Raw genomic sequence first — 24,033 nt, forward strand, 5'->3', positions numbered from 1 at the left:
TTCGACTTTAACTTTCTTTTTCAGTTTTCTGTAATCACGAATATTACAAAAGTCGGAATATTTAGGGCAAACCTGTGGGTGCAAACGCACCTTTCCTTTGTTTGGTTTCGTTACAGGCATTTGTCTGGCTTTTATTTGTTGAATGGGTGGGGGTGGTGGGGGGATTGCAGACAGCCAAACAATATGGCGACCTGTGGTCATATTTGACGTGAGGTTTGTCAGTAATACTCTTAATTGTTAACAGTTAGTTGTGGTTGTGATGACAAAGAATTCAGGATCATCCAAGCGATCCCTTTAGTCGGTATTAGGTTGGCTGACAACTTTTCATAACCAGCGGTGCTTCGAAAATTAGACGAAATATGTCAGCATTCGTACCGGGCACTGCGGCCCAACCCACCTCTGAGGTTGAAGTCACAATTTCATGCAGGTGCGTCTACTGAATGAAACTCACACACTACTATGGGACAGCGTTGTCTATGTTTTTCGTTATTTCTGGCTGAAGTAAGTTCTTCTGATCCAGGCTCTCACTAACGAGAATGAATCAGAAAACCACAATGAGTCAGAAGTCCCTTGCTATGCCTTAAACCATCAGAGATATTATTGAAATTCCTATTTCAGGTCACTGAAAGGAAAGGATCTTCTTTCTAAGTCAGACCCAATGTGTGTGGCATTCATACAACCATTTGGACAAAAGCGCTGGGTGGAAATCTTCCGATCAGAAGTTATTAGTAATAATCACGATCCAGACTTTACAAAGAAGATACAACTTCCCTATCGATTCGAGGAGCAACAAAATCTGAAGTTTGATATATACGACGTAGATTCGAATAGTTCTGATTTGCGTGATCATGACTTTTTGGGGGCAGCTTCTTGTTCCCTGGGGCAAATTATTTCAAATGGCAAGGTAAGTGTGAAAGCTGCAGTAAAGTAACAGTCTTATCTTAACATTAAAAATTAATTGTTATTTTGATTCGTTTGGTGATATTTCAAATACTTCAAATTTAGGTGAAGCTTCCTCTTGTGGAATCAAGCACAAGTGGTGACAAAGGCTTTATCATTTTAACTGCAGAGGAGCTGGCAGCATTAAAAGATGAAGTTATTATTCAGTTCAGTGGACACAAATTGGACAAGAAAGATTTTTTTGGCAAATCTGATCCTTTCTTAGTCATTGCCAAATCACAGGAGTCAGGTGATTATAGCGTGGTGCACAAAACTGAGGTAAGGACAGATGTAACATCAAAAATATGGTTGGAATTTCCCACCGGGAAATCATTACCAACAGCCATAATGATTATCCTAAAGTTGCATTTTATTTTTCATTATTACAGGTTATCAAGTGTACCCTGAATCCCAAGTGGAACAGATTTACGATACCAGTGCGCACTCTGTGTAATGGTGACTATGATCGCAACCTCAAAATCTCCTGTTTTGATTGGAATGCCAGTGGAAACCACAGCTACATTGGTGAATTTTATGTCACCCTCAAGGAACTAAGTCAGCCTGGGGTTGCTAATTCATTTCCTTGTATCAATGAAGATAAGAAGGTTCTATCATCTTTTACTTAACTTACCTACCTCTCAAATTCTGAGGTTCACTCTGAAATGCACGTACTTGTGTGTGCTCTCGACACTAAATTAATTAAGGCAGGTTCAACGCCAGAGTTCCTTACCAATTGAATAAATCTGTTAGAAATCTAGAAATTATCCAAACACAAAGCTTCTCTTTACTGAAACAGAAAGGGGGATAAGTGCTTTGTTAACTAATGAGCTTTGGTACACTTTTTAGAGTTTTATTTTGCACTGATCATTATTTGAGAAATGGCAGTCTAACTTTTTGGTAGCTATAGAAATAACTCTTTTCAACAGTTACTGTAAGTAATATCTTGTTTTATTTTAAAAGAGTCGTCTGTCATACAATTTAGATTGTGGGTTTTGGGATAATTATCCTATACTTCACATATTTCTGGTATTGGACTAATGTGCATGCTTGCTCTAAAATTCATCAGCACACATAGAGCACTTTTAAAATATTGCATGCTCATTAAAAGAATGGATTAGCTGCTTCATTTTTATTGTGCTATGGGGCTAAGAATAAACCTATTAATTTTCTTTGTGTTGTGATTTCAGAAAAGAAAAGGTGATGCATACACACATTCTGGAACAATCAAAGTAGACTTCTTTGAAATCCGCAAAATAAACTCCTTCATGGATTACATTAAGGGAGGAGTACAGCTCCACTGCTCTATTGCAATTGACTTCACTGGTTAGTATTTCCACTCCTAAAAGCTAGCAAACATAATGCGACTACATTTATTGTGTGGTGACATAGCTAGATTAACCAGGGGTTATTAATTATTCAATTAATTATTCATTTTGTGTCCAGGCTCCAATGGTGATCCCTCTCTACCAGAATCCTTGCACTTTGTGAGCAACATTCCCAACTCATATGAGTTAGCCATCCGGGCAGTGGGCCAGATTATTCAAGACTACGACTCTGACAAGCAGTTTCCTGTGCTGGGATTCGGAGCCCGACTTCCACCAGATGGACGTGTCTCACATGAGTTCTTTGTCAACATGCAACCGGATAACCCATACTGCTTTGGGATAGATGGTATTGTTTCATCCTCATTTCATCTTCAAGCAGGTCATACCCGATGTAGTACAATCTTAATGTCATGTTTCTGTTTTATTTTGAAGGTGTTCTGGCTGCTTATCACAGCTGTATTCGCCAGGTACAATTGTATGGGCCAACTAACTTTGCTCCAGTAATAAATCATGTGGCCAAATTTGCAAGTGTTTACAAGGATGGATCCAACTACTTCATTCTCTTGATCCTTACTGATGGGGTGATAACAGATATGCCACAAACGGTTCAGGTTTGTATTGGTCCTTTTTGACATTCAGGTGAAAAATAGTGTTATCATTGCATTTGGACTTTAAATATTGTATTTATCATTTTCAGGCAATAGTTTCTGCATCATTTCTTCCAATGTCCATTATTATAGTTGGTATTGGCAATGCAGATTTTGCTGCCATGGAAACATTGGATGCTGATACTGTGGCCCTTCAAAGTGGGAAACAGCGAGCTGCTCGTGACATTGTCCAGTTTGTACCTTTCAATAAGTTTACTACCTCAGGTGACCCACAGACAGCTAGACTGCGCTTGGCAAGGGAAGTACTCGCGGAAATACCAACGCAATTCATAGGGTTCATGAAGTCTCACAATATTAACCCCCACCCTCCCTCAAACAGAGCTGAGGTGCTTTTACCTCCTGACCCTGAAGCCCTAGTGCTCTAAAGGCCTGTTTTCAAGGGACCCTAAAGCCCTAGTGCTTTAGTAAAAGCCTGTTGTTTTGGAGGAGGCACAAACTCTTGGCACTTTCAACTCTTCAACAAAAAAATTTTAATTGTTTTGAAGGTTTTAGAGGATTACAGTCCAGAATAACATATGATGGGAAAGTAAAATCCCAAATTTATCATCAAACGCACAGAATACATTGTTGCTGGATAATACTCAAACTCCAATTGTAAAGGGACCTCACATGTTGATCAAAACTAATCTTTGCTCTGCACCATCTTCTTTGGCTCTTTGACCAAATCTTCTTGCTCAATTCAACTTCCCCTCCTTTCTTTTTAACATTTATATTTACATAACTGTTGACTTTCATATTGTTGTTGTGCCTTTTATTTTGATCAAGTGATAATTTTTTTAAACATATATGTGTTTTACTCTCGTATTGTTCGTGCTGTCTGCTATAGAATATTAATGGAAACTTAGTTATTGTAAGTTTAAAGTACCTCCAACTGTCTTTGAAAGCTAGCTTGTATTTCTTTTTAAGTCAACTTTTAACTGTTAAGTATTTTAAAAAAAAGGATTCTTCTATTTGCCATAATTTTTCTGACGTATGGTATGATTTATGTTGTGCAGTTCCATGTCTGTGATGCATTCGTCTTCAAGTACAAATTCTCATTTATTCACGTGAGATTTCTTTCATAGTTGTTCTGCCTTTTTTATTATTGAACATTGATATTGTGATTTTCATGATCCTTAACAGTTTGTAGCTGGTGGTCATTTACCACCTTGCCCTTCTTCCTTAAGCTTTTTATCATATATTTCTGTGTGTTTCTTGGTGTTTAAATTGTATTCAAATATTTCTTGCCTGTGCGAAGCTAATTTGCTTCTACTTCTCTCTTCCACCTTCTTTCTTACTAACACTTAAGCCTGTGTTTTGTAGCACTTGTTGGTACATGCATACCTTATTTAGAACAACATGTTAGCAGTTCTGCTTGAATTTTCAGTAAGTGCACGGTTAGGTTCTGCCTCTTTGTTTGTGGTTAACAAAGGTATGAGACCCAGTGACTCTTCATATTTGTGGCAAATGAAATGACTGGCCAGTGAGATATACTAGTCCAAAGACAATTGTAGTTAGTGGGGAAAGGTCATTTTATAAGCCAATAAATATAGCACGTTCTTATCTTTTGCAACCTTGCAACAAAGATGTAGTGTCATCATGATTTTGATGTCACAGAGCAGTTCCTACATTCATTTCATGGTGGTTCCATCGAGTAAAACCCTTCTTGCTGTAGATCCCAGCTGAAGGTGGTTGCCTGACGGTAGTCTACTTTGAACTTGGACATGAAAATGAGCTTCGCACTTTAAAGTACAAGAACCAGAATGTAATTTTGTATAAGAGTACAAAGTAGCTGTGAACTGATGTAACTACAGATAAGCTCAATATATACAGCAATGGGGTCTGAGCAGAAGTTATGATGGACTCTTGAACGCTTTATTGAGCTTATATTGAGACACAACTGCCATATTTTGCCAAGCAAGTTCTATGTTTGCATCAATGCTTAAAGTTAATTAAAGATTATTTTTTAAAAAATTGTTGTGTATAATCCCTTTAAACCACAATTTATGAAAACAAAGAACCAACACAGTTTGCTGCATGAATTTTAATTTTTATGGTTAGTCCCAATATTATGCTGACATGACAAAAATATATTAGTGAACTCTGAAAACTCAACAATATCCCTGACTCCAGTACCTCCTAAAATTCGTAGTCATCAGGGTGATACAGTTCACTCAAGAGACGATAAACATAGGATGGTGCATGGCCGCCACTGAAAGTAAAATGTTTCCATTAGGTAGGTACAGGCGTAAAAGTAAAGTAATGTTTAGAATGTTTAGTAGCACATAAATTCACTTACGTATTGGATATAAACAAGGTCACTAGTTCTGGAGGTACATAATCAAAAACAGGGCAGTAGCGTTTGATTTGAGACAAAGTGGGATGATCTGAAAAATCTAAAACTCCATCCGGTGCAACATAGCTGTTGAATGCATCCTGATCATAGGAGCACAGATACTGAGGAGTTAATTTGTACATAGGAGCCAAGACTATAACCTGCAGTTGAAAAAAAAAAACAGATAAAGGTAAGAAAATTTAACTCCCAATCTTAGAAGACTTCCCCGACAGAGCAAAGTGTCGTTAACTTACAGGAACAGAACAGTGCTTGGCAGCCAATGCCACAGAATGACATGATGTCAATGCTCGAAGACCACCATTGGCCATAACAGTATGAGTTCCAATTATCACCTTGTTCACTCTGGACATAATACCAAAAATTGCATTGTCTCCTATGACAGTTGTATTAATCTTGCTTTTTGCTAAACTTACAGCAAGTTCATGACCCTGCAATAAAATACAAGGAACTAGTAAAATTCAGAGAAAAGGGTAGGAGTTTCATGTGCAATTTCTGACATACCTTGCCTAAAGGTTCGCAGTCAACAACAATAACATCAAATTTCCTGTGGGCAGCAGCTTTTCTGAGAAACGATTCAACAACATGAGACATCCCCAGGGTTAAAATTATCTCATTGGAATGAATATGTTCTTGAGCCTGCTGTGCTATATTATCAATGCTGGAAAAACAAGAAGTAAAATACATGAACCAGGCAAAATATAAAAAATGAAAGAGTTCAAGGGAAACGCCACCTCATTGTGACATACCTAGTCTCCAGTTCCATTTGGAATTCAGATATATGCTCTAGAACCCCTGATTTCAGATCAGGTACAGGACTACTGTAGTCTTCTCCAATATCAACTGATGTTACAATCTTATGGAGAGAATCTTGAGGATCCAATTCCTCAGATTTGTTCTACGCACACATAAAAACAAAAGACCATTAAGTTTAAAACAATTTAATGTGAAAAAATAGGAATGATAAGCACTGCGAAACACACCTCACGCCCAGCAGCGTATTCCTCGCGAACTATTTTCAACACTCTACGAGCCATGTTTCCCACAGAAGCATGGACTGGGAGAGCCTTGTGAAGATACCGACCGTGGGTGCGGATTGTATCCATCATTCCCCTACAGAGAAACAATAACGATCATTAAACACTCCACATATGGACCATCTTTTGAAACTTGTGCAAAATTGAAAAGTGAACCAGACTTACTGTGCATTAGAAAAGTTTTCATCCGTAATCAACTGTTTGAGCAAATCAACTGTTTTACTTGTAATTTCAAATGACCCATGGTACTTCCTGAAATATATGATATGATGTAAATAAATGATGGAATCTGAAATTAGTGAGTACATAACCCTAGCAGAAAGCCTCCACAAGTTTCAAATTTACCCTTGCTTGACATCTGTGACGAAACGCAGAAAACTCTTATGAATTTTTCCTTTTGGTTCATCAAATGTCATGTTTGGTGATTTAAGGTGTTTGGCTATTCTTGTCTTGTTATTAAAATCCATAAAACAACACAACACAGGCAGACAAACTCTAGGGTTGGGTGAAAGTGGTTATTCAGATTCAGATTCAGATTGAGGTGAGGGGAGGAGGGAGGAGGGGGTGTCAGAGCGCCCGAGTTTGAACTGCAGCGACTGCAGATGGAAGTAAAATCTGACCACATGTGTCTAGGGTGTTGTAAGGGGATCACAATGACTACGACAAATATCTGTTCAAATTTCTGATTTTATTGCGTATTTTTATTCAAGTTGACAAAACTAAGCGTCTCCTTCTTTCCTTCATAAAGAGCTTCAGAAAAGCGAACTCTGGCAATACAATTTTGTAATACCCACGTCTGCCAGACTAAGACATCATAAGGCTGCAACCCAGCTACAACCGAGTAAAAAAAAATAAAATTGAATCAACAAGAGCAGATTCCAAGCAAGAATAGGCAATGCAAATACAAAACGGAATTAAGAGTCATGTCATTTTGAATTCAACAAATTCTGCCCATCACTATCTCATTGCTATTTTTGGACTTCTCTGCCTCTCTAGGGGTGTTTGACTTGCTCACTTAAAGAAAAAAATCTATATAGTCTAAAATAATTATAATGAAAGAGGGAAACACACTGATTTTTCCTAACGAGAGTAACTTTCATCAGCAGAGCTGTCAGCATAGAGCACCATTGGGAAGAAATTAACATCTGATCCCTCATTTAAGTTTGATGAATTTTTGAGAAAATTAGATGTAAAAGCAAAGTCATCACTATTATGAAAGTATTTTCACATTGGATGAAAAGGTGCAACATTTAAGAAGGGATATAGTTTTCCACAATAATTTACATAGGTATCATGTCACAGCCTGCAAGCTCACTCAAACTGTCCCACCCATCACAATTCAAGTACTGGTATACCTAAGCAGTTTAAATTCTAAATGCTTTGATTCCACAAGTTTCTACGTATCACATATACCAAATTATGCATTGAAGCATAGATCCACATTTATGCACTACCATGCCAAAGTTGCACTCTGCAAAATTTTGCTTAAGCATTTGAAATGTACTATTGAATTTTTCTAAACAAAACCAAGAGATTAAAAAGTAAGTGACTTGATTCCTCTTAAAGTGAATAAAGGGAAGGAATGACTGAAATAATTTCATTCTAAGTATCAACTCGGCGAAAAGAGCACTCGTTGAGCAATGAGTGCATTTGTACAAGACTAAATTCACTTACCTTACCACCTACACTTACCGAACAATTTCCCTTGTTTTACCTCATAACTATGTACTACAAATAGATAAATGCCAAATTTGTGCATTTGCACTGAGTTACTAATTAAGGGGAAAATACCACTTAAGAAGACATATAAGAAAAACGTTTTTCAAAAAGTAGCTAAAATAGCAAGGATTTTTCTTGGACTAACAACAGTTAATAAATTTGTATGATTGTACTTCGTTTTCGTCCCCTCAATTAACATTTCCCATTATTGGCACACACATACGAATTAATAACTTTAAAAAAGCGGGAATACTATATCAAAAATTTATAGGAATTTGTTAACATGAATTTTACAGCCTGATTGATATTGTTTAACAGTATCATAAGATTTTATACTTGACAAGAAAATAGATCAATTTGAGGACATGGGTATACCTCTAACAGCAGGATCACAAAATCACATATCACAAACATGCAACAAAACAAGTCAGTAAATACAGGGTCAATGAAGTAAAGTGATTTAAAATCTACAACCCTTTAAGCATCTACTTCAACAATCTTTTTTGACAGGAGATTGATTGTAAAGTGTAGCATCACACAAAAATCCCATTGTACTCCCCTGATCTAATCCAGGAGAAAACCTCTGCCAGAGCCAGACAGGCAAGGGACAGGAAAAACAATGAATCACAAAGCAATATGCTGAACAGCTTGATTCTTTCTTCTTCATTTTTCTTACACAGATTTGCCTATACGTTCATAAGCTTCAGCCTTTCAATCTTACAAAGCTAAGCATACAATTTATCATTTCATACTTACTACCACAACTTCTAGGGATCCTATCATTGGAAGAATTGAAGTTTTGGAAATAAAAGTTGAAGACTTAAATAAAAGTGCATTATGTTCACTCTGCTTTTGGATTATTATGCAAATATTTTTCTTGTTTGCACATTATTGACTACATTTATTTACAACAGATTTCTCTTAAAGTGACATCATTATTTTCTGATCTACAATGACACTGCAGGATAAAATGGCAAATTCAGATTGAAAATGCAGTCTTCGCAATGCAAAAGATAGAGCCGATTACTTCCAAAAATAATGAAGATGAATCTTTCAACAGGAGCTGACTTGTTGAAAATTATCAAAACCAGACAAGCTATTCTTTAAATACATTAGTTCACTTCCACACCCGCATTTTCTGCCATAAGGTTACAGAAATTATCAATAGATACCTGATACTTGTTGTTCAGCTCTCTCATTTCATTTAGAAGCTCAAAGCCTTGCTTAATTAAATCTTGAGCAGTTTTGGAGTGCCGCATTCGAGCACAAACTTTAAAAGCATTGAACATTCGATCCTGACGCTGATAAAAGCTGTCTACTTTATCAGAAAGAGTTAGGCCATGTTGCAAATACTGATGAAAAACGGCGCGATCGGTGACACCTTTCAGCTCCATCTTGGTGATGAGCAGATCGACGTGCTCCAAACTTTGTCTGACCAAAGCCATAAGGCATCCCTAAACAAAATGCAATCAAATTTTCAGGACTGTATTTATTGGAGATGGTAATTTCTGATTTTCTCAGAAGACCTGCTTACCTCAACTAGAATATTGACCACATAATAGAGTTTCATGCATTTTGCGCACTTCTTCTGGTCTGAAAAAGTCATTTGAAAAAATTTAAGCTCTGATTAGCAGTTTGAGCACCTGTTGTGTCACCGCAGTGCTGAATACTTACTGTGCTTCTGCCCTATGGCTTTCTTGGCCGACTTCAGCTTTTCATTTCCCATCGTACATTGGGCAGCATTTTCTTGCTTTGTCTTCAAGTCTTCGATAGATCCGTCAGGTGAGGAATTGAAATCCATCATGACAAGCTTTAAGCATCGCTCAACATCACATTCCTCTTTACTTTTACCAACATCCTCATCGTCAAGTTGTTCATGGTGTGGCTGAGAAGTCCTCTTGGTCGGCCACATTGCCTATAATGCAAAGTAAGCATACATTGTATGAAACAAAAACATTTCAGCAGTGGTGCACAAACATTGTCAAAAATCAATACACAAAAAGGGGAAGTGTGTAACATTGTGATTCACTGGGGGCAAAATTTGAAACAAACTCCTTAAACTGTCTTTGAAGTTATGTCAGTTTTTGGAAACAGCTTCAGGGACTGACTCCCCTTACCTCTATCGTTCGCTGGAGGCTCGGCAGACGGGACGTCCGTGTGCTCTTCATCCTGGAGCCCTTCGGGGGAGAGGGTCCGGGGACCCACGGACGTCGCAGGTACAGAATTGTGACCTGAAGGGCGCCGCGAATGGTTCCAAAAAGGCCCGCCACGCCTCCTAGCCCTTCGCCCTGGCGGCCCTGGCCTGTCACGGCCGTGTCACTAAAACCAGGCCCAAGTAATGCGTCACAACAACCCGTTCAGCCTGCAGCCCCTCCGTCGCGTCCACTGTCGTCTGCTAGCTGTCTGCTGCTGGAGTTTGTGTCCTTGCGCATGCGCAAATTTCCCCGACGGAAGATTTACCGCGTTCAGTTACTGACACACTACTTGCAACTTCAACCAAAGCGGAAACCGGAAACGGCGGAAACAGCAGCCTCTTTCTTTTGTCTAAAGGCAACTGATAGCTGCTTCCATTAACTTAAGCAGCCCCCGGCCCGAGGCTTCTGCTACGCGTTAGTTTTAGCAGTTTTTATTTTGACTTCGTGATAACACATACAGTGGCCTGTCAGTCGAGTCGAAACTCGTTCATTATAATTTGACAATACTTTTGTCAAGGCTTGATCTGCTGTGTGTAATATGGCGTCCCAGGTACGCTTTGACATTTTCGTTTAACACATTTTTGTAGTGATTGAATTGTGTAACATCAGGTTATGCAATGGAATCAAATTGCAACTTTAATTTAAGTACGTCTGGTTGCTGTGTTTCAAGTCTTAAACAACACTTCTATTGGCTACCTTTCAGATCTGCCAGCAGTTAAATAAACTCTGTCCCATCATGAAACTCCCTAACATTTTGGAGGTATCGTAAAGCTACTAAAAATTGCATACCTTTATCGTTTCCACTGTTTAGGGTGATGTTTGAGGCGTATTCTACTTGTTCCAGGCGAACCGCCCCATCTTGGCCCGACTTATGTCAAACAGCACCAAATCTCCATCAGAATCTGGAGAACCATGGATCCCAGTTTACGAGGAGAGGGAGCATGAACCGGTGCAGCTTAAGCGTTCCAGGTAATTTCTTGTATCTCTGATGTGTAAAGAAGTATTATCATATTGAGTGGGGAAAGCTTTCAGTTGCAATTTTGTTTTATAGGCTTGTTTACCAATCCCGGAAGCGAGGCATGCTGGAAAATGGCCTGCTGCTGAGTACATTTGCTGCCAAACATCTCAACACCATGTCTGAACAGCACCTCCAGCAGTATGACCGACTCATCAATTTGCCTAGCAATGATTGGGATATCTTCTACTGGGCCACAGGTGTGAAGCCTACTCCTGCTGAATTTGAAACTGAAGTGATGGGTATGCTAAAAGATCATGTCAAGAACAAGAACAGGGAAGTGAGGCTTGTTCAACCAGCCCTGTATTGATTGCAGGAATGAAATGTTGGTCTTCTTATGACTGTTGTCTTGTCTCACTTAATTTAGTAACTGAGTATTCCTCCATCATTCAATGCATCATAGTGCATAGTTTGGTGTACTGTTAATAATAGGATTACATAGGGTAAATGAAGTAAGTGTTAAATAAAATTTGAAGAACTTTATTGTTATACTTAATTAACCTTGAACCCATAAGAAATGTTTACACATTATTTCATGGTCTTGGATTTGAAGTTAGAAACAAGTATTACTCAATTCAGTTCCCATGAGAAAATACATGACAAAAATAGGGATTTATCAAAGCAATGATACATTGTGTTCCTCAACATGCACTATCAGAAAATTGTGAGGCGGGAAGGAAGACATAAGGTTGGAGCCTGCCAACCTCAAATCAGAACACGTAATGCATCATACATGAGTACATGAGAACATCAGATATGGAAGATAATCACTGGACTGAAAATCACCATCACAATATAGATCAGACACAAGAGGTTCAGCAAAAATTGCTCACATTTGATTAATAGTTAAGAATTGACAATTACAGACAAGGCATCTTTGATACTCCCCACATAAAACCTCAATTAGAAAAATAATTTTGCCCATTGCCGGCAAAACAAGAAATGTGTATTAAATTTAATTAATAATTTTGCTAGAAAAAATATAATAGAAACCAAGACAGTGTAAAAAATTTCAAGCGATTGAAACTACTACACACAGGTAAAGTCCTGGATAATACTCATGTAAAAAAAACTACAATTTAAGGCAAAAATATAATACCTCAGGGGTCACCTTACCTAAATCTAAATTATATACAGTCATCTCACCTACACAAGGAAAATACATTTCATTCACATAATTGTTCAATTATCCTAGGCCTATCATATTCAGTACAATAAAGAAAATAATGTCCGCAATTAAATAAAATCTTGGAAGCAATACTCTTCCAATGTATAACCCTTGCACTTTCTTGGAAAAGATGACAAAAGATTGCAGACCGACACTTAATTTTATGTTGATTCTTGGAAAATTGTTAAAGAATATTCAGGTCATTGTGTGAACTGATAAATACACTTCAGTAAAGACCAACAAACAGTGTAAATTTACAACATAACCAATAGCTTAACATTGACCTCACCAATCCTGTCATTAGACTGGTTTAATCCAAAAAACAGAACATAGCCGCAAAGGACATTTAAGATGGTTGCTAATGTCAAGATATGTACAGCATTTTACGACTTAGCAAGACGCAAAACATGCAGGATCACTTCATCCACAGTCTGATTGTTGAGAAGAGTCTTAACAGCTTGGTCATCAATTACAACAGTAAATAGGAGTTTGGCATTGTGGCGTAACCTGTCACTGTAAGGCATGTCATCACAGCCTGCAGAAGGGTGACCACAGCGCTTAATTACTGCATCCAACAGCTCGTCAATTGGGGCATCAGGCCACCCAAAGTTGCGGAGAGTGGTTTCATCAACCAACAAAGTAAGAAGCTCACGAACCTGTTGCAGAAATTAGCCAATTTTAAATAACACTTTGACGCAAATGTAGTAGATTGACTAAAACCGTTACTATACATACCGATTCAGCCAATGCAGCATCTTCCAAAACATTTTTGGCAGATCTTTGAATGGTACGAGGATAACCATCACTTTCACCATCATTATTTTCATTGGCAGCAACAAGCAACTGAACCTGCAACTTCTTCCTCTCAGCTTCAGCCATAATGTTTTCAAGCATGTCACGATGTTTGGTGCGCATGTGGCGTAGCAAACAATCTTGTCGGATGAATGCACGTCCACATTCTTCACAGGAGCGAGGAGGTTCCTAAAATATAAAAATCAGGCATTTAAAAAAATGACATAAGGTGAAACTTAGTTTCAAATGGATAAAGTCCTTAGTTTGGACATACCTTAGTGTGAGTCAACAAATGGATTTTAAGTGATGATTTCATGGCAAATGTCTTGTCACAAATTGGACACTTGTGAGCTTTGAGCCCGGAGTGGAGAACAGTATGACGAGACATGTCCTCTCTACGAACAAAGGTCTTGTTGCATTCGGTACATTCAAATGGCTTTGCTCCTTCATGAACATACTTGACATGCAAATCAAGTCGGGACTTGCGGTTGAATGCCTTTCTACAGATGTCACAAGTATAGCCATTCTCACCTTAGGGGTCAATAAGAGTAAATAAATGAACAAAAGACAATAGATAAGGTTATTTAAGTTCAACTAAGATTAATGCATACCTGTGTGGTGGAAGATGTGAGCTCTCAACTGAGACAGCTGAATGAAAGTTTTTCCACAGTACTTGCAACTGTGAGGCTTATTCCCAGTGTGAGTGCGCATATGCCTATTCAATGTTTCCTTGGCAGTGAATTTAGCATAACACTGAAAACAAGACAAAGGTAATGAAGAGTTTGCAACTAAAATTAAACTAGAAGAAAATGAGAATGATTATTTACCTCCTTGCACTCATAGGGCTTTTCACCAGTATGAATGCGGGTGTGCTTTTTCATTGCACTACTTGAGGGGAACACCTTCGGACAGTATGAGCAAGCATAAGGTTTCTCACCTGCAACATGGGACAAAATTAAGACAACTCTTCAACTTCAATGAGTTAACATAAATTAAATGGAAGCAAAGAAATCAAACTGAACACTCGTACCAGTATGGGTCCTCATGTGAATCTGAAGAAGAGTGGTGCCTTGGAATTCCTTTTCACACATTTCACATGTGTATGTTCGCTTGCGCTTAACTTGACCTGCATGAGCTCGCAAATGCTCTCGGAGATTATCTTTACGGTTGAACATTCGGCCACACACCTGTTCAGAATTGGGATTTTCAGTACTCAATACTTCAACAACTGCAGACACTACACAAAGATAAGACTGTTACCTGGCAAGGGTATTGTGGACGCGCATTGCCATCACAACCACTTTGCAACACATGGCGGTCCAAGTGGTATTTCCTACTGAATTTTATGTTGCAGCGATCACATTCATATGGCTTCAAGCCTAGGACAAATAATGCATAATTAAGCCATGTCTAAAATTGAGAAATTCAATTTGCACAGGTACAAAGACTTAAGAAAAGAAATACCTGTGTGAGTATACATGTGTCTGGCAAGTGTTCCTTTATCAGGGCAACGTGCATTACATTCAGGACAAGAGTATGTGTCTCCCTCAGCATGAATAACACGTCGATGACGCTCCAAACTGGATTTGAGCTTAAATTGCTTGTTACAATCGAGGCATGAGAACTCTCCATTCTGAAAGACAGTGATACAAGATCAGTAAAAAATTATGTAAAAGTAACAAATTAGCAGTATTTGAAAGTCTATCATACCTCATGAGCTCCTTTCATGTCTTCTCCACAACAGTGGCATTTTCCAGGCATATCAGCAGCGATGTTGCTCAGCTCCATCAGATTGTTTTCATCTCCTTCCATGTCTGCAAAAACAAAACAAAAATCACCATAAAACCAAAACAAAGCAACAATTGAGAGTCAAAAAAATGAAGTGAATGTGTTACCCTCAACATCTTCCAAATTGTCAGGCAGGATCATCTCACCACCTCCTCGGAAATCAGCATCAGATGGCATTGGTTCACAATTCTTCTCATGAACCTTTAAGCTCTGCATCCAATTGATGAGATTACAACAGTGTTAATTTATCAGGACCACAGTTAACAAACACTTGAAGTGGTACACTTACAGAAATAGTTGGGAAGCTCTTCATACAGATAGGACATTTGTGCTGATTACGGGCATTAGATGAATGAGGGCCAACATCTCCATCCTGAAAGTCTGAGTTTTCGTCAGTTTCATCTGTATTGTCTGCAGGCTGCTTTGGAGTAGCCGCCTTCCTTCTTGTATTTTTACCTAAAGTGAACAAAAAGACATGAACAAATGTCGACAAAGTAAACTTCCACAAAAGGTAAGAAGAATGTCACAGTTGTACAACTAACCATTTCCTTGGTTGTTATTGTTGTTAACAGAGTTCCTTCCTTTCTTTTTGCTGGCACCAGAATCAGATTCCTCACTGGTTTCAATGTTTTCATTAGCCAGAGGCAGTTTCCGTACGCGAAGACCTACAGATCATAATTTACAAGATTCGGGTTTAATAACTACTACATAACAAAGATTACGATTTAAAATTGGATAATTACCTATTTTAGGTGGAGGTGACATTGGAGGCTCCATTTCCTCCTCCGCTCCAGAGCCCTGATCATCATCTGCAAAATTTAATTGAACTTACAGATATTGTTCTGGAAACGACCGAAAATATTTGAGTCTAGTAAATTACCAGGCAAACCATCTGGATCTGCTTTGATCTTTTTCCCAGATCGGCCTCCATAGGTCCTTGGCCCGCCTTTCTTTTTGCCACTTGTTTCAGGCATTTTAACCGCTGCTTCTGCCATTCTCCGTCACCTTCAAGTAGGATCTTTGTTAGGTGCAACCTGAAACAGAAACATGGACACAGCAATGACACCTGCTCTCCAGTGGAAAGGACCTAAGTTATGAATAATAGTGGCTCTGATTCCCATAAGTTTGTTATAACTTTTAATACCCATTTAAGATACCCCTTGGACTGAGCTCTACCGCAGAAATTATTTGGCTGGAGGCGAAGAAAAGGGAGGAATAACCTCAACCTCCAGAGAGGGGCTCAAATTATTTTCAGGTTGAAAAAGAGTGGGCACAACGGAACGGCGGCCATAGGCCACCTGCATCACTTCGCAACCGGCGCGAAACTCTGTTATGTTATGGCGGCGAGGTTAAGAAAGCCTTTCGGGTGAAGTGTGGGGAGGTCTTCAGAAATTTTGAACGACTCGCAATGATAGGCGAGAACACGGACGACGCGCAGGCCGCAACAAATTTCCTGACAAGAGGATAGAAAGTACAAGCCAAGGATACGACATGGTTGGGGGGGCCCCCACTGCCTAGGCTAGCCTACTTCTTTAGTCCTTCGGATGCCTTCTATTACGATTCACCGCCACACATCAGGACACACAAGGTCACACTGGAAAACCTACTTGTTTCAGGATCGTAGGAGCATATCAACCGCAGGACGCACCAGACAATGCACAAGATTTTGACCCTGAATTGTCTTGGACGCTTGATTCTTCTTGCAGATCTCACGCCTGGAAGCTCGACTACCCAACGCGTCACCCAGCGTCACTGCGCGGAGCGGAGGAAGACGCTGGACTACTTTCGTCGCGCAGCGCAGCGCAGCGTCGCAGGTGGCCTATTTCGGGAAGTAGTGCTCCACTGTGGCACGGCCCATCTGTGTTTCTAGAGCGCTCTTAGACCTGAGACTGTCTTGAGAGGAAAAAGCGAATTTTTTCCCGACCACCAAAAGACTCTCAGACTCTCACTCCATCTTAAACGGACAGCGGGTGGAGGCGGAAGGTGGTTTGAACAGTCCGGTGGTCCACATGCACGTTTTCCTTTGGGGTTTTCTAACGCGAACACGCACTAGTGACAGTGCGGCGGTTAATTGCCAGAGCGCGAACGGGTGGATTGCTGTGTGGGTGGTGCTGAGGAGATCCACCGGCACGGTGGAACCCATACGAACTTGATGCGAACCGTCATCGAGACACCTGCGGCGGGGCGGCATGCCTGTTGCCTACCCTGACCTGCGCCAGTGGCGCCAAACACAACATCCCCCGAGTCCCCACCGGACCTTGGGACAGAGGGGTGTTCAGGTGCGACAGGTCATCCCAGCAGAGACCAGGTGTTGCGGTCTCAACTCTATGTTAAGTAGTTAATCCACATTTTAAAAGACCTGTTTCAACTGATTCCTTTTGCTCCTTTGAAAGGAGTAGAAAAGAAAGGATGAATACTAGAGAATACGCAGGGGTAAAGAAAGAACATGTAATGCTTTTATCAGTTGTACTTTTATTTTCCTCCCATTCATCATCAATCCACTGATTAGTAGTACACATTACACAATCAAAATTTTCAAAAAATGCACAAAAGGTGCATAAAAGCTGTTAACATCATTCCGTTTAAAAGCAATTAGAAATAGACAAAGACATTAGCTGAGGCAGACCATGAGCACCAAAGTCACCTTTGCCAATGTCACCTCAAAATGATAACAAGAGTAAAGAACATAGATAAGTTCCGAGAGTTGGACTAAATGACTTGAGAATCAACAACTACTATGTTGAAAGTTAAACTTGATAGTTCCAACACTTCATATTCATATCCAAAGAAAGACTGAACAAGCATAAAGGCCTGCATTCAACAAACCAACATCTACATAGAAATTACTATAATGACAACTTCCAAAGGCCAATCACAATCATTACAGGTAATGAAAAATCACTTCACAAATCCAGCAAAGATTAGGGAAAAACAAGACAGAAAAGCCCAAGAAAATATGGACAAAACAAATAGGCTGAATGGCTCTGACATTCAGTAATACATACTAAATGCAAATACATGTGTCTCTGGCCTTGAAATATTCTGACCCAAAAATAAGAATAGAGCAGGAAGTACAGGATACTGGTATGCACCATACCGGAAAGAAAAACAACTAAAACAGAAACAAGTTTTCACTGGTGAAAAATATCATAAACATGAAGACCAGAGGTTTGTGCAGGAATCTTTTAATGGAAATTGTGATCCTTGACACGGCCGCCATCACCTTCAGAGACGAATCGTTTGCGGCCTCGGGTTGGCATCTTTTTCACGATGGTGTCATTCAAGAAACCAGCTTTCTGGCAGCGTTCAACAAACCGCTCAAGTACAGTGTACGCAAGTGGCACATCAAGGCATATATCCGGCATGTCTTCATAAACACGCAAAAAGCCCTGAAAGTATAAGAACATTGTCAGCATGCGTAGGGGAATCTGAACAAATAACTGCAGGGAGGATATGGTCTTACCCTTTCCATCATATCGTCAGTGATGATGATAGCATTGGAAAGGGATTTCAGAAGCCTGCACATGGCTTCATCAGTGTGGTGGTTTATGGCTTCCAAAACCATCACCACAGCCTGAGAAACAAAAAATTTAATTATTCATAATAATAATAACAGTAAAACTTATGAGTTAAAAATAATTATAAGACATCAACTATTACACACCTCATACACCAACTCATGGTGGAAGTGGGGCACTTCCAGATTCTGCAGACAGCGAGTAGCTTCCTGCAGATCACTAGATGACAAATACTCTTGCAAAAGCAAGTTCATTTGTCTAATCAGGTACTTAACTGGCCTCAGGCCTCCACCAACGCCCCAAACATTATCCAGACGCACAAGTCCATGCTTCATAGACAGCAGGGTCTCAGCTCTGGACAGAGATTTACTGGAAAAGAAAATGATTGCTCCTATGAAACATGAACTAATTTGCATAATATTAAGGTGAGCACACAAAGCCATTCTGCTCACTTTGCATTTTCGGTGTCAGCCTTTTCTTTCAAAGTTTCAATAAACTTGGGTGGAATACAATCATCAGCAATGGCACGCGCAAGGAAATTGCCAAGCACAGTGGCAGCTTCAGGTGTATCCAGAATGAGATCTGGTAAATTCTTCAAGAGAGCATCAAATGCTACAAAGAAACAGACATGTTTTTTTATTTTTTATTTCTTGTTTGGCTACAGCATCAGAATGGGAAAATATTCATTCCTTACCTTTACAGATGTCCCTCTGAGAAAGAATGCGACCATAAAGGTCTGAGATCAGAACAGAGGTCATCTCCCTGTGAGATGGTTTGTGGTCCATAGCCATTTCAATGATGATCTGTGCAATCTAGAGGGGGAAAGAAAAAGTGTCCAGACATACAAGGTAAATAGGAAAAATATTACTAGACAGCAAAAAGGCTTCATACCATGTAGCGTTTGGATCCGCAATTAATTTCATCAAGGGCAAGACTAGCCTCATAAGCATCACCATTTTCAAAATACTCCAAAATGATGGGCTCCACTAATTTCTGTAATACAATGTTTCATGAAAGCAAAATCATGTCAAATGTATACATGGGCATCATTACACATAAAAAATTAATAGTGTAAATATTTTTGCTACTGACCTGCAATTCTTCATCAGATGCCTGAGGAATCACAGTTTTTAATTCAATATCACCATTATCAAGGGAATCACTGTCATAGTTAGGGTCATTCATGTCCTCATCCACTTCCTGCAACTCCGAACCCAACTGACCCCACACGCCCTTGCCTCCTGCTCCACCTAAATAAAAACAAAACAACTGTTAAAACAGATATAGCAAATAAAATATGCAGCATACTTATTTCCGGAATTGGATCAATTTAAAAACTAGTCAAGCCGCTACCAGGGAGGAGGTAGCCCCCACCCGGTACTTTCAGCCGAGTAAACAACGTAAACAAACGGCCAGCTGCCCCCCCCCCCTCTCCCCCGCCCCCCTCCACCTCTCTCCATCCACACTAGGCAGATCGTCACGTAGGCTACCTAGCCAGCGTAGCCAGCGATGCCCCGTCCCCCGCGGTGCCCCGTGGCCCCACGGCGGCCCTGATAAACGCGTAAACAACTCGTGGGGGTCCTCGGACTCGCGTGCCCACACCAAGGCAACCAAGGCCAGCCTCTATGCCCGCCCTGCCGCCCTGCCAGCCCTGCGCAGCCCCGGCAGGACGCCGAAGGACGAAGGGTCTAGAAGCCAACGCTCCCGAGGCGGAAGCCTGCAGCCTGCTGGGGCGGGGGGCAGAGTGGGGTGGGGTGGGGAGGGGCAGGGCTGGAGCCTGGAAAGGGAAAGGGATAGGCCTCACGCGGGGGACGCGGCAGCACAACAAAGCCTCCGCACTGCACGCAGTGCCACGCACTCCAGGCTCTCTAGCACGTCCTGGACAAAGACAACACACATGACGACGCCGACGCCGTCCGCAAACTTGCCTTTCTTGGGGGCGCCGCGGCTGAAGCCGCTCCGCGACCTCCGGCTGTTCTTCCATTTCCTGACAGGGTGCACCACACCGCCGACCGCCCCAGACACCTCCTTGGCGAGGGAGCGCACGTTCCTCTTGCCCTTAATCTTGATCCTCTCGGCCGAGGCAAGGCCCTTCTCCTCCACGCCGTTGCCGTTGGTCTTCTTGCCGGGGCTGGCGGCGGCGGCATCGCCATTTTGGCCGACGTCCTCCACCGCCTCGCCGTCGCTGCCGTTCAGAACCTCTTCGTCCATCATGTTGCGAGCGTCACGCGTCACGCCTCGGCCGACGGACAGGATCACGACCTGGACGAGCTGGACTCCAGCAAAGGCTTGACTCAAACACACCTGCCAACTGGCTTCCCAAGCCCTAGCCCTTCACCAGCACCCGCTCACACATCCAGCCCTTCACTTTGCACCGAATCTACGTCGCACTTCTTCGTTGTCTAGTCTCGCATCGTACTGCGCAGCTCGCTTCGCAGCTGGGCCTCGAGTTGTTTTTGTTTTGCCACGGTGTTTGGGTCGCGATGGTGGGGGGCTGGGCCTGTGGCGTGCCGAGCGCTTGCTGGTTCCAGCGACGCCCACCAGGGGGCTCTGGCAGTCCGGTAGAAGGGCCCAATCACGGCCTCCCGGATTCAACCTTTATTCTTTCGATCAAATGGCGCCACATTTGAGCGCAGTGTACGGGCTGGGGCTGGGCCGGGCAAATTGATTTATGGTGGCGCCGTGGCGGTGCTTTGGGGCCATGCCGTGCCCATTTCCCTTCATGCAATAGTCACGGTCTCCCTCCGGCCCGGCCGGCCGGCCACCCCCGAGCTCCTTGACCTGCCCGCACGTCCGGCCCGGCAGTCCAGGGACAGGGGGACGGGACGCACGCAACTGTCCCAAGCCGGTCGGTCGCTAAGCCCCAATTTTCCAAAGTAGTTACCCCTCCCTCCCCCCAAGAGAAGTTCAGACGAAACAAGGCACAGTCTTGTCGACAAATTTGATGGAACATTATCAGGTTTAGGAGCAGTCAGAAAACTCTTTAACATGAAGGCAAGATGTATTTCACCACATAAAATTGATTCAAAATGAAGTTTGAGGGACAATCATTTTTTTTGTAACACAAGACAGACAGCAAACACCACTAATCACAAATGAAAATACAACAAGGTGCATGGTAACATCACAGAACACCATAATATGGCATACATGATATACTGTCTAAATGCAGCAACAGTCTCCAATTCATAAATTAAAAAAAACATTAATGGGAATGAGGTATTCAGTTAATTTGAATAAGATAGCCACAGGAAAGAATTTAAGTTGGCTAGGAGGAATTGAGATATGGACTTCATGAGAGCTGTCCGCAGTCAGCAACGACGACCTTCTTGGAGGTCTTGCCATCGTGAGAGCCGAAGGATTCCAGCTGGAAACATAATGAAGAATCAGTACAAGTACTTCCAGGAGCCCGAAACAATTTAACTAATTTTAAATCCTCACCTTCTTAACAACATCCATGCCTTCGACAACACTGCCGAAAACGACGTGCTTGTTGTCGAGCCAGCTGGTCTTTACGGTGGTGATGAAGAACTGGCTTCCGTTGGTGTTGGGACCAGCGTTGGCCATGGACATGATGCCTGAAACAGAAAAAGATATAACATACATTTTTCCCTAACATCCACTCTCAAATAACTGAGCAATTCTCACCAGGTCCGGTGTGCTTCAGGGTGAAGTTCTCATCAGCGAACTTGCGGCCATAGATGGACTTGCCACCAGTGCCGTTGTGGTTTGTGAAGTCACCACCCTGGCACATGAAGTTGGGGATGACGCGGTGGAAAATGCTGCCCTTGTAGCCAAAGCCCTGCTCGCCAGTGCAGAGAGCGCGGAAGTTCTCAGCGGTCTTGGGCACCACATCGCTGCGGAGCTGCAAAAGATACAAGTTCAAAGTTAATCACAGGATTAAAAGTTGAAACAAGTTTCCGCCTCGACAAAAGGCAGGGGTTACATTTACCCCCAAAATTACTAGCTGTCACAATCAATGCTAGTGAGGGAGAGTGATGGTTGCCAGGGCAAGGCAAAGGGGTCGCTTGCGCTAGCTTGCTCATGGAGGCGGTGTCGCTAGGCGGACCGCCCGCACCGCCTCCGCCGGCCTGGCGCGCCCTGCCGTGCCCTGCCCTGCCTCGCGGCGAGCCATGACCTAGACGAGCGGACTCGGCTCGGCTGTCCGCAAGCGGCGCAAGCCACACACACTGCATAATAGATGCTAGGGATTCGCACGTCCCCGTCAATCCTGGCGGCCTGGCCTGGCCAGCGCCCCGCGTAGGTGACCTTGAGGGCAACCCGTATCGACCAACGGGCTAACAAAATAATTGGCCCCCGGCCGACTTGAGGTTAGCAGCGTCTCCGGGGCCTGGGCGGCGCTGGGCGGCCCGGTCCAGGACGGCGCTGCAGCTCGCGGGCTGGCCGAGGGCGCGTCGCGGACTTGCGGCGACCCGCCGAGTGCTTGGCAACAAGCCGGCCGCGTCCCCCGCAACAAGTTAGCGACTACTTTCGCACCGCGGGGCACCTGGGCACCCTAGGGCACCCGCGCCCCACGTGGGAAGGGCCCAGCCGCGCCTCAACGCGCCTGGCCATTTCCAGGGGCGACATCGGCGCGTGCGGCCCGTTCGCCGGAACGCCAATTGCGGCTCGGCGCGCCGTGAATTGCCAAAGTGGTGGTACAGTGCGGGGCCGCGCCAGGCCGCGCCGCTGCAGAGAGGCAGGCAAACGCCGGTAGGCCTAGACGCGGCCCTCGGCCAGACCCTCACCCACGTCTAGGCGGCCGCGGCCCGCACCGACTTAGCCGGCATTTCTCCACACTCACCTCAATCACGATCCTGCCGGCGGGCTGGCCGTCGACGGTCATGTCCATGAACACACGAGGAAGGCCCATTTCGGAGGATAAGTTCCTTGTCGCCGGCAAAGACAACGAGACTGGCAGAGAGCGGCACGCGAACTGACCGAGAAGTGGCAGTGGACGCGACAGGGACAGGGACAGCGAATGGCGGATCGAGCCGAACGCGAGTGCCATTTCGCGATGTGTGTGTGGGAGGGCGGAGGACGGCGACGGGACGCGAGACGCTCCAAAAGGGACGGCGCGACGGTGCGGCCTGACTAGACAACGAGTTGGCTTCTAGTGTGGCGACGGAAAAAGGGCCAAGGTGACCCAATATTTCAAAAATAAGGGTCTTTACTTTGCGCGGCGGAGGGAGGGCGTTACGTCTGGATTGGAACTACATTCATCTTCCATCTTCCGGATGAGTGTAGCCCCCTTTTAAATCGCGATTTACACTCGTTTCTTGTACGGATGCGCAGGGAATGTCTGGGTCACTTGGGGCAGGAAATAAGTCGGCATGTTGGAATTTCGGGTCGGAGGGCATCGCGTCTGCGAATTGGAAACGGATAATTAGAAATTTCTTGTTTGAACGTCGCTCAAACGACCGGAAGTACTTCGGCGGTAATAGTCAAAGCAGCTTCGCCAGCTCAGCTTTAGTACATTTCATGAAATTAATTGAGAGCCAATATCGACAGACCTAAATCAACTTTTTTATGTTTTG

At 42.7% G+C, this 24,033-nt stretch overlaps 7 protein-coding genes across 7 annotated transcripts; 2 read left to right on the forward strand and 5 right to left on the reverse strand.

Moving 5' to 3' along the window:
• The first annotated feature begins 170 nt into the window (after window positions 1-170).
• On the forward strand, window positions 171-4,885 carry LOC117647032 (copine-8-like). Its single transcript, XM_034388513.1, has 8 exons — window positions 171-427; window positions 619-904; window positions 1,006-1,218; window positions 1,329-1,544; window positions 2,127-2,262; window positions 2,383-2,610; window positions 2,697-2,875; window positions 2,962-4,885. The coding sequence occupies exons 1-8, from the start codon at window positions 360-362 to the stop codon at window positions 3,295-3,297; spliced, it is 1,662 nt and encodes a 553-aa protein (XP_034244404.1). The 5' UTR covers window positions 171-359; the 3' UTR covers window positions 3,298-4,885.
• Window positions 4,886-4,940: 55 nt separating this feature from the next.
• Window positions 4,941-6,829, reverse strand: LOC117647035 (translation initiation factor eIF-2B subunit beta). Its single transcript, XM_034388517.1, has 8 exons — window positions 6,647-6,829; window positions 6,467-6,553; window positions 6,248-6,377; window positions 6,014-6,162; window positions 5,769-5,925; window positions 5,501-5,695; window positions 5,211-5,407; window positions 4,941-5,123 (listed from the first exon to the last, which is right to left on the reverse strand). The coding sequence occupies exons 1-8, from the start codon at window positions 6,766-6,768 to the stop codon at window positions 5,051-5,053; spliced, it is 1,110 nt and encodes a 369-aa protein (XP_034244408.1). The 5' UTR covers window positions 6,769-6,829; the 3' UTR covers window positions 4,941-5,050.
• A 139-nt stretch (window positions 6,830-6,968) lies between these two features.
• Window positions 6,969-10,475, reverse strand: LOC117647037. The gene is made up of 4 exons (XM_034388519.1): window positions 10,138-10,475; window positions 9,695-9,935; window positions 9,555-9,613; window positions 6,969-9,474 (listed from the first exon to the last, which is right to left on the reverse strand). The coding sequence occupies exons 1-4, from the start codon at window positions 10,186-10,188 to the stop codon at window positions 9,133-9,135; spliced, it is 693 nt and encodes a 230-aa protein (XP_034244410.1). The 5' UTR covers window positions 10,189-10,475; the 3' UTR covers window positions 6,969-9,132.
• An 88-nt stretch (window positions 10,476-10,563) lies between these two features.
• LOC117647039 (succinate dehydrogenase assembly factor 2, mitochondrial-like) lies at window positions 10,564-11,713 on the forward strand. Its single transcript, XM_034388521.1, has 4 exons — window positions 10,564-10,765; window positions 10,919-10,975; window positions 11,060-11,184; window positions 11,267-11,713. The coding sequence occupies exons 1-4, from the start codon at window positions 10,754-10,756 to the stop codon at window positions 11,538-11,540; spliced, it is 468 nt and encodes a 155-aa protein (XP_034244412.1). The 5' UTR covers window positions 10,564-10,753; the 3' UTR covers window positions 11,541-11,713.
• Window positions 11,695-16,771, reverse strand: LOC117647030 (zinc finger protein 3 homolog). Its single transcript, XM_034388511.1, has 15 exons — window positions 16,586-16,771; window positions 15,859-16,012; window positions 15,722-15,787; window positions 15,521-15,643; window positions 15,268-15,434; window positions 15,086-15,188; window positions 14,901-15,004; window positions 14,655-14,823; window positions 14,451-14,569; window positions 14,221-14,377; window positions 14,018-14,127; window positions 13,802-13,943; window positions 13,465-13,721; window positions 13,134-13,379; window positions 11,695-13,054 (listed from the first exon to the last, which is right to left on the reverse strand). The coding sequence occupies exons 2-15, from the start codon at window positions 15,971-15,973 to the stop codon at window positions 12,782-12,784; spliced, it is 2,151 nt and encodes a 716-aa protein (XP_034244402.1). The 5' UTR covers window positions 15,974-16,012; window positions 16,586-16,771; the 3' UTR covers window positions 11,695-12,781.
• Window positions 16,772-17,430: 659 nt separating this feature from the next.
• Window positions 17,431-20,967, reverse strand: LOC117647034 (programmed cell death protein 4). Its single transcript, XM_034388515.1, has 8 exons — window positions 20,425-20,967; window positions 19,589-19,746; window positions 19,388-19,489; window positions 19,191-19,308; window positions 18,949-19,108; window positions 18,643-18,865; window positions 18,442-18,552; window positions 17,431-18,367 (listed from the first exon to the last, which is right to left on the reverse strand). The coding sequence occupies exons 1-8, from the start codon at window positions 20,708-20,710 to the stop codon at window positions 18,164-18,166; spliced, it is 1,362 nt and encodes a 453-aa protein (XP_034244406.1). The 5' UTR covers window positions 20,711-20,967; the 3' UTR covers window positions 17,431-18,163.
• Window positions 20,968-21,483: 516 nt separating this feature from the next.
• LOC117647038 (peptidyl-prolyl cis-trans isomerase-like) lies at window positions 21,484-23,608 on the reverse strand. Its single transcript, XM_034388520.1, has 4 exons — window positions 23,301-23,608; window positions 22,145-22,361; window positions 21,938-22,074; window positions 21,484-21,863 (listed from the first exon to the last, which is right to left on the reverse strand). The coding sequence occupies exons 1-4, from the start codon at window positions 23,505-23,507 to the stop codon at window positions 21,789-21,791; spliced, it is 636 nt and encodes a 211-aa protein (XP_034244411.1). The 5' UTR covers window positions 23,508-23,608; the 3' UTR covers window positions 21,484-21,788.
• Window positions 23,609-24,033: the final 425 nt, after the last annotated feature.

Source organism: Thrips palmi, unplaced genomic scaffold (genome assembly GCF_012932325.1).
Source record: "Thrips palmi isolate BJ-2018 unplaced genomic scaffold, TpBJ-2018v1 HiC_scaffold_2, whole genome shotgun sequence".
Classification (NCBI taxonomy): domain Eukaryota; kingdom Metazoa; phylum Arthropoda; class Insecta; order Thysanoptera; family Thripidae; genus Thrips; species Thrips palmi.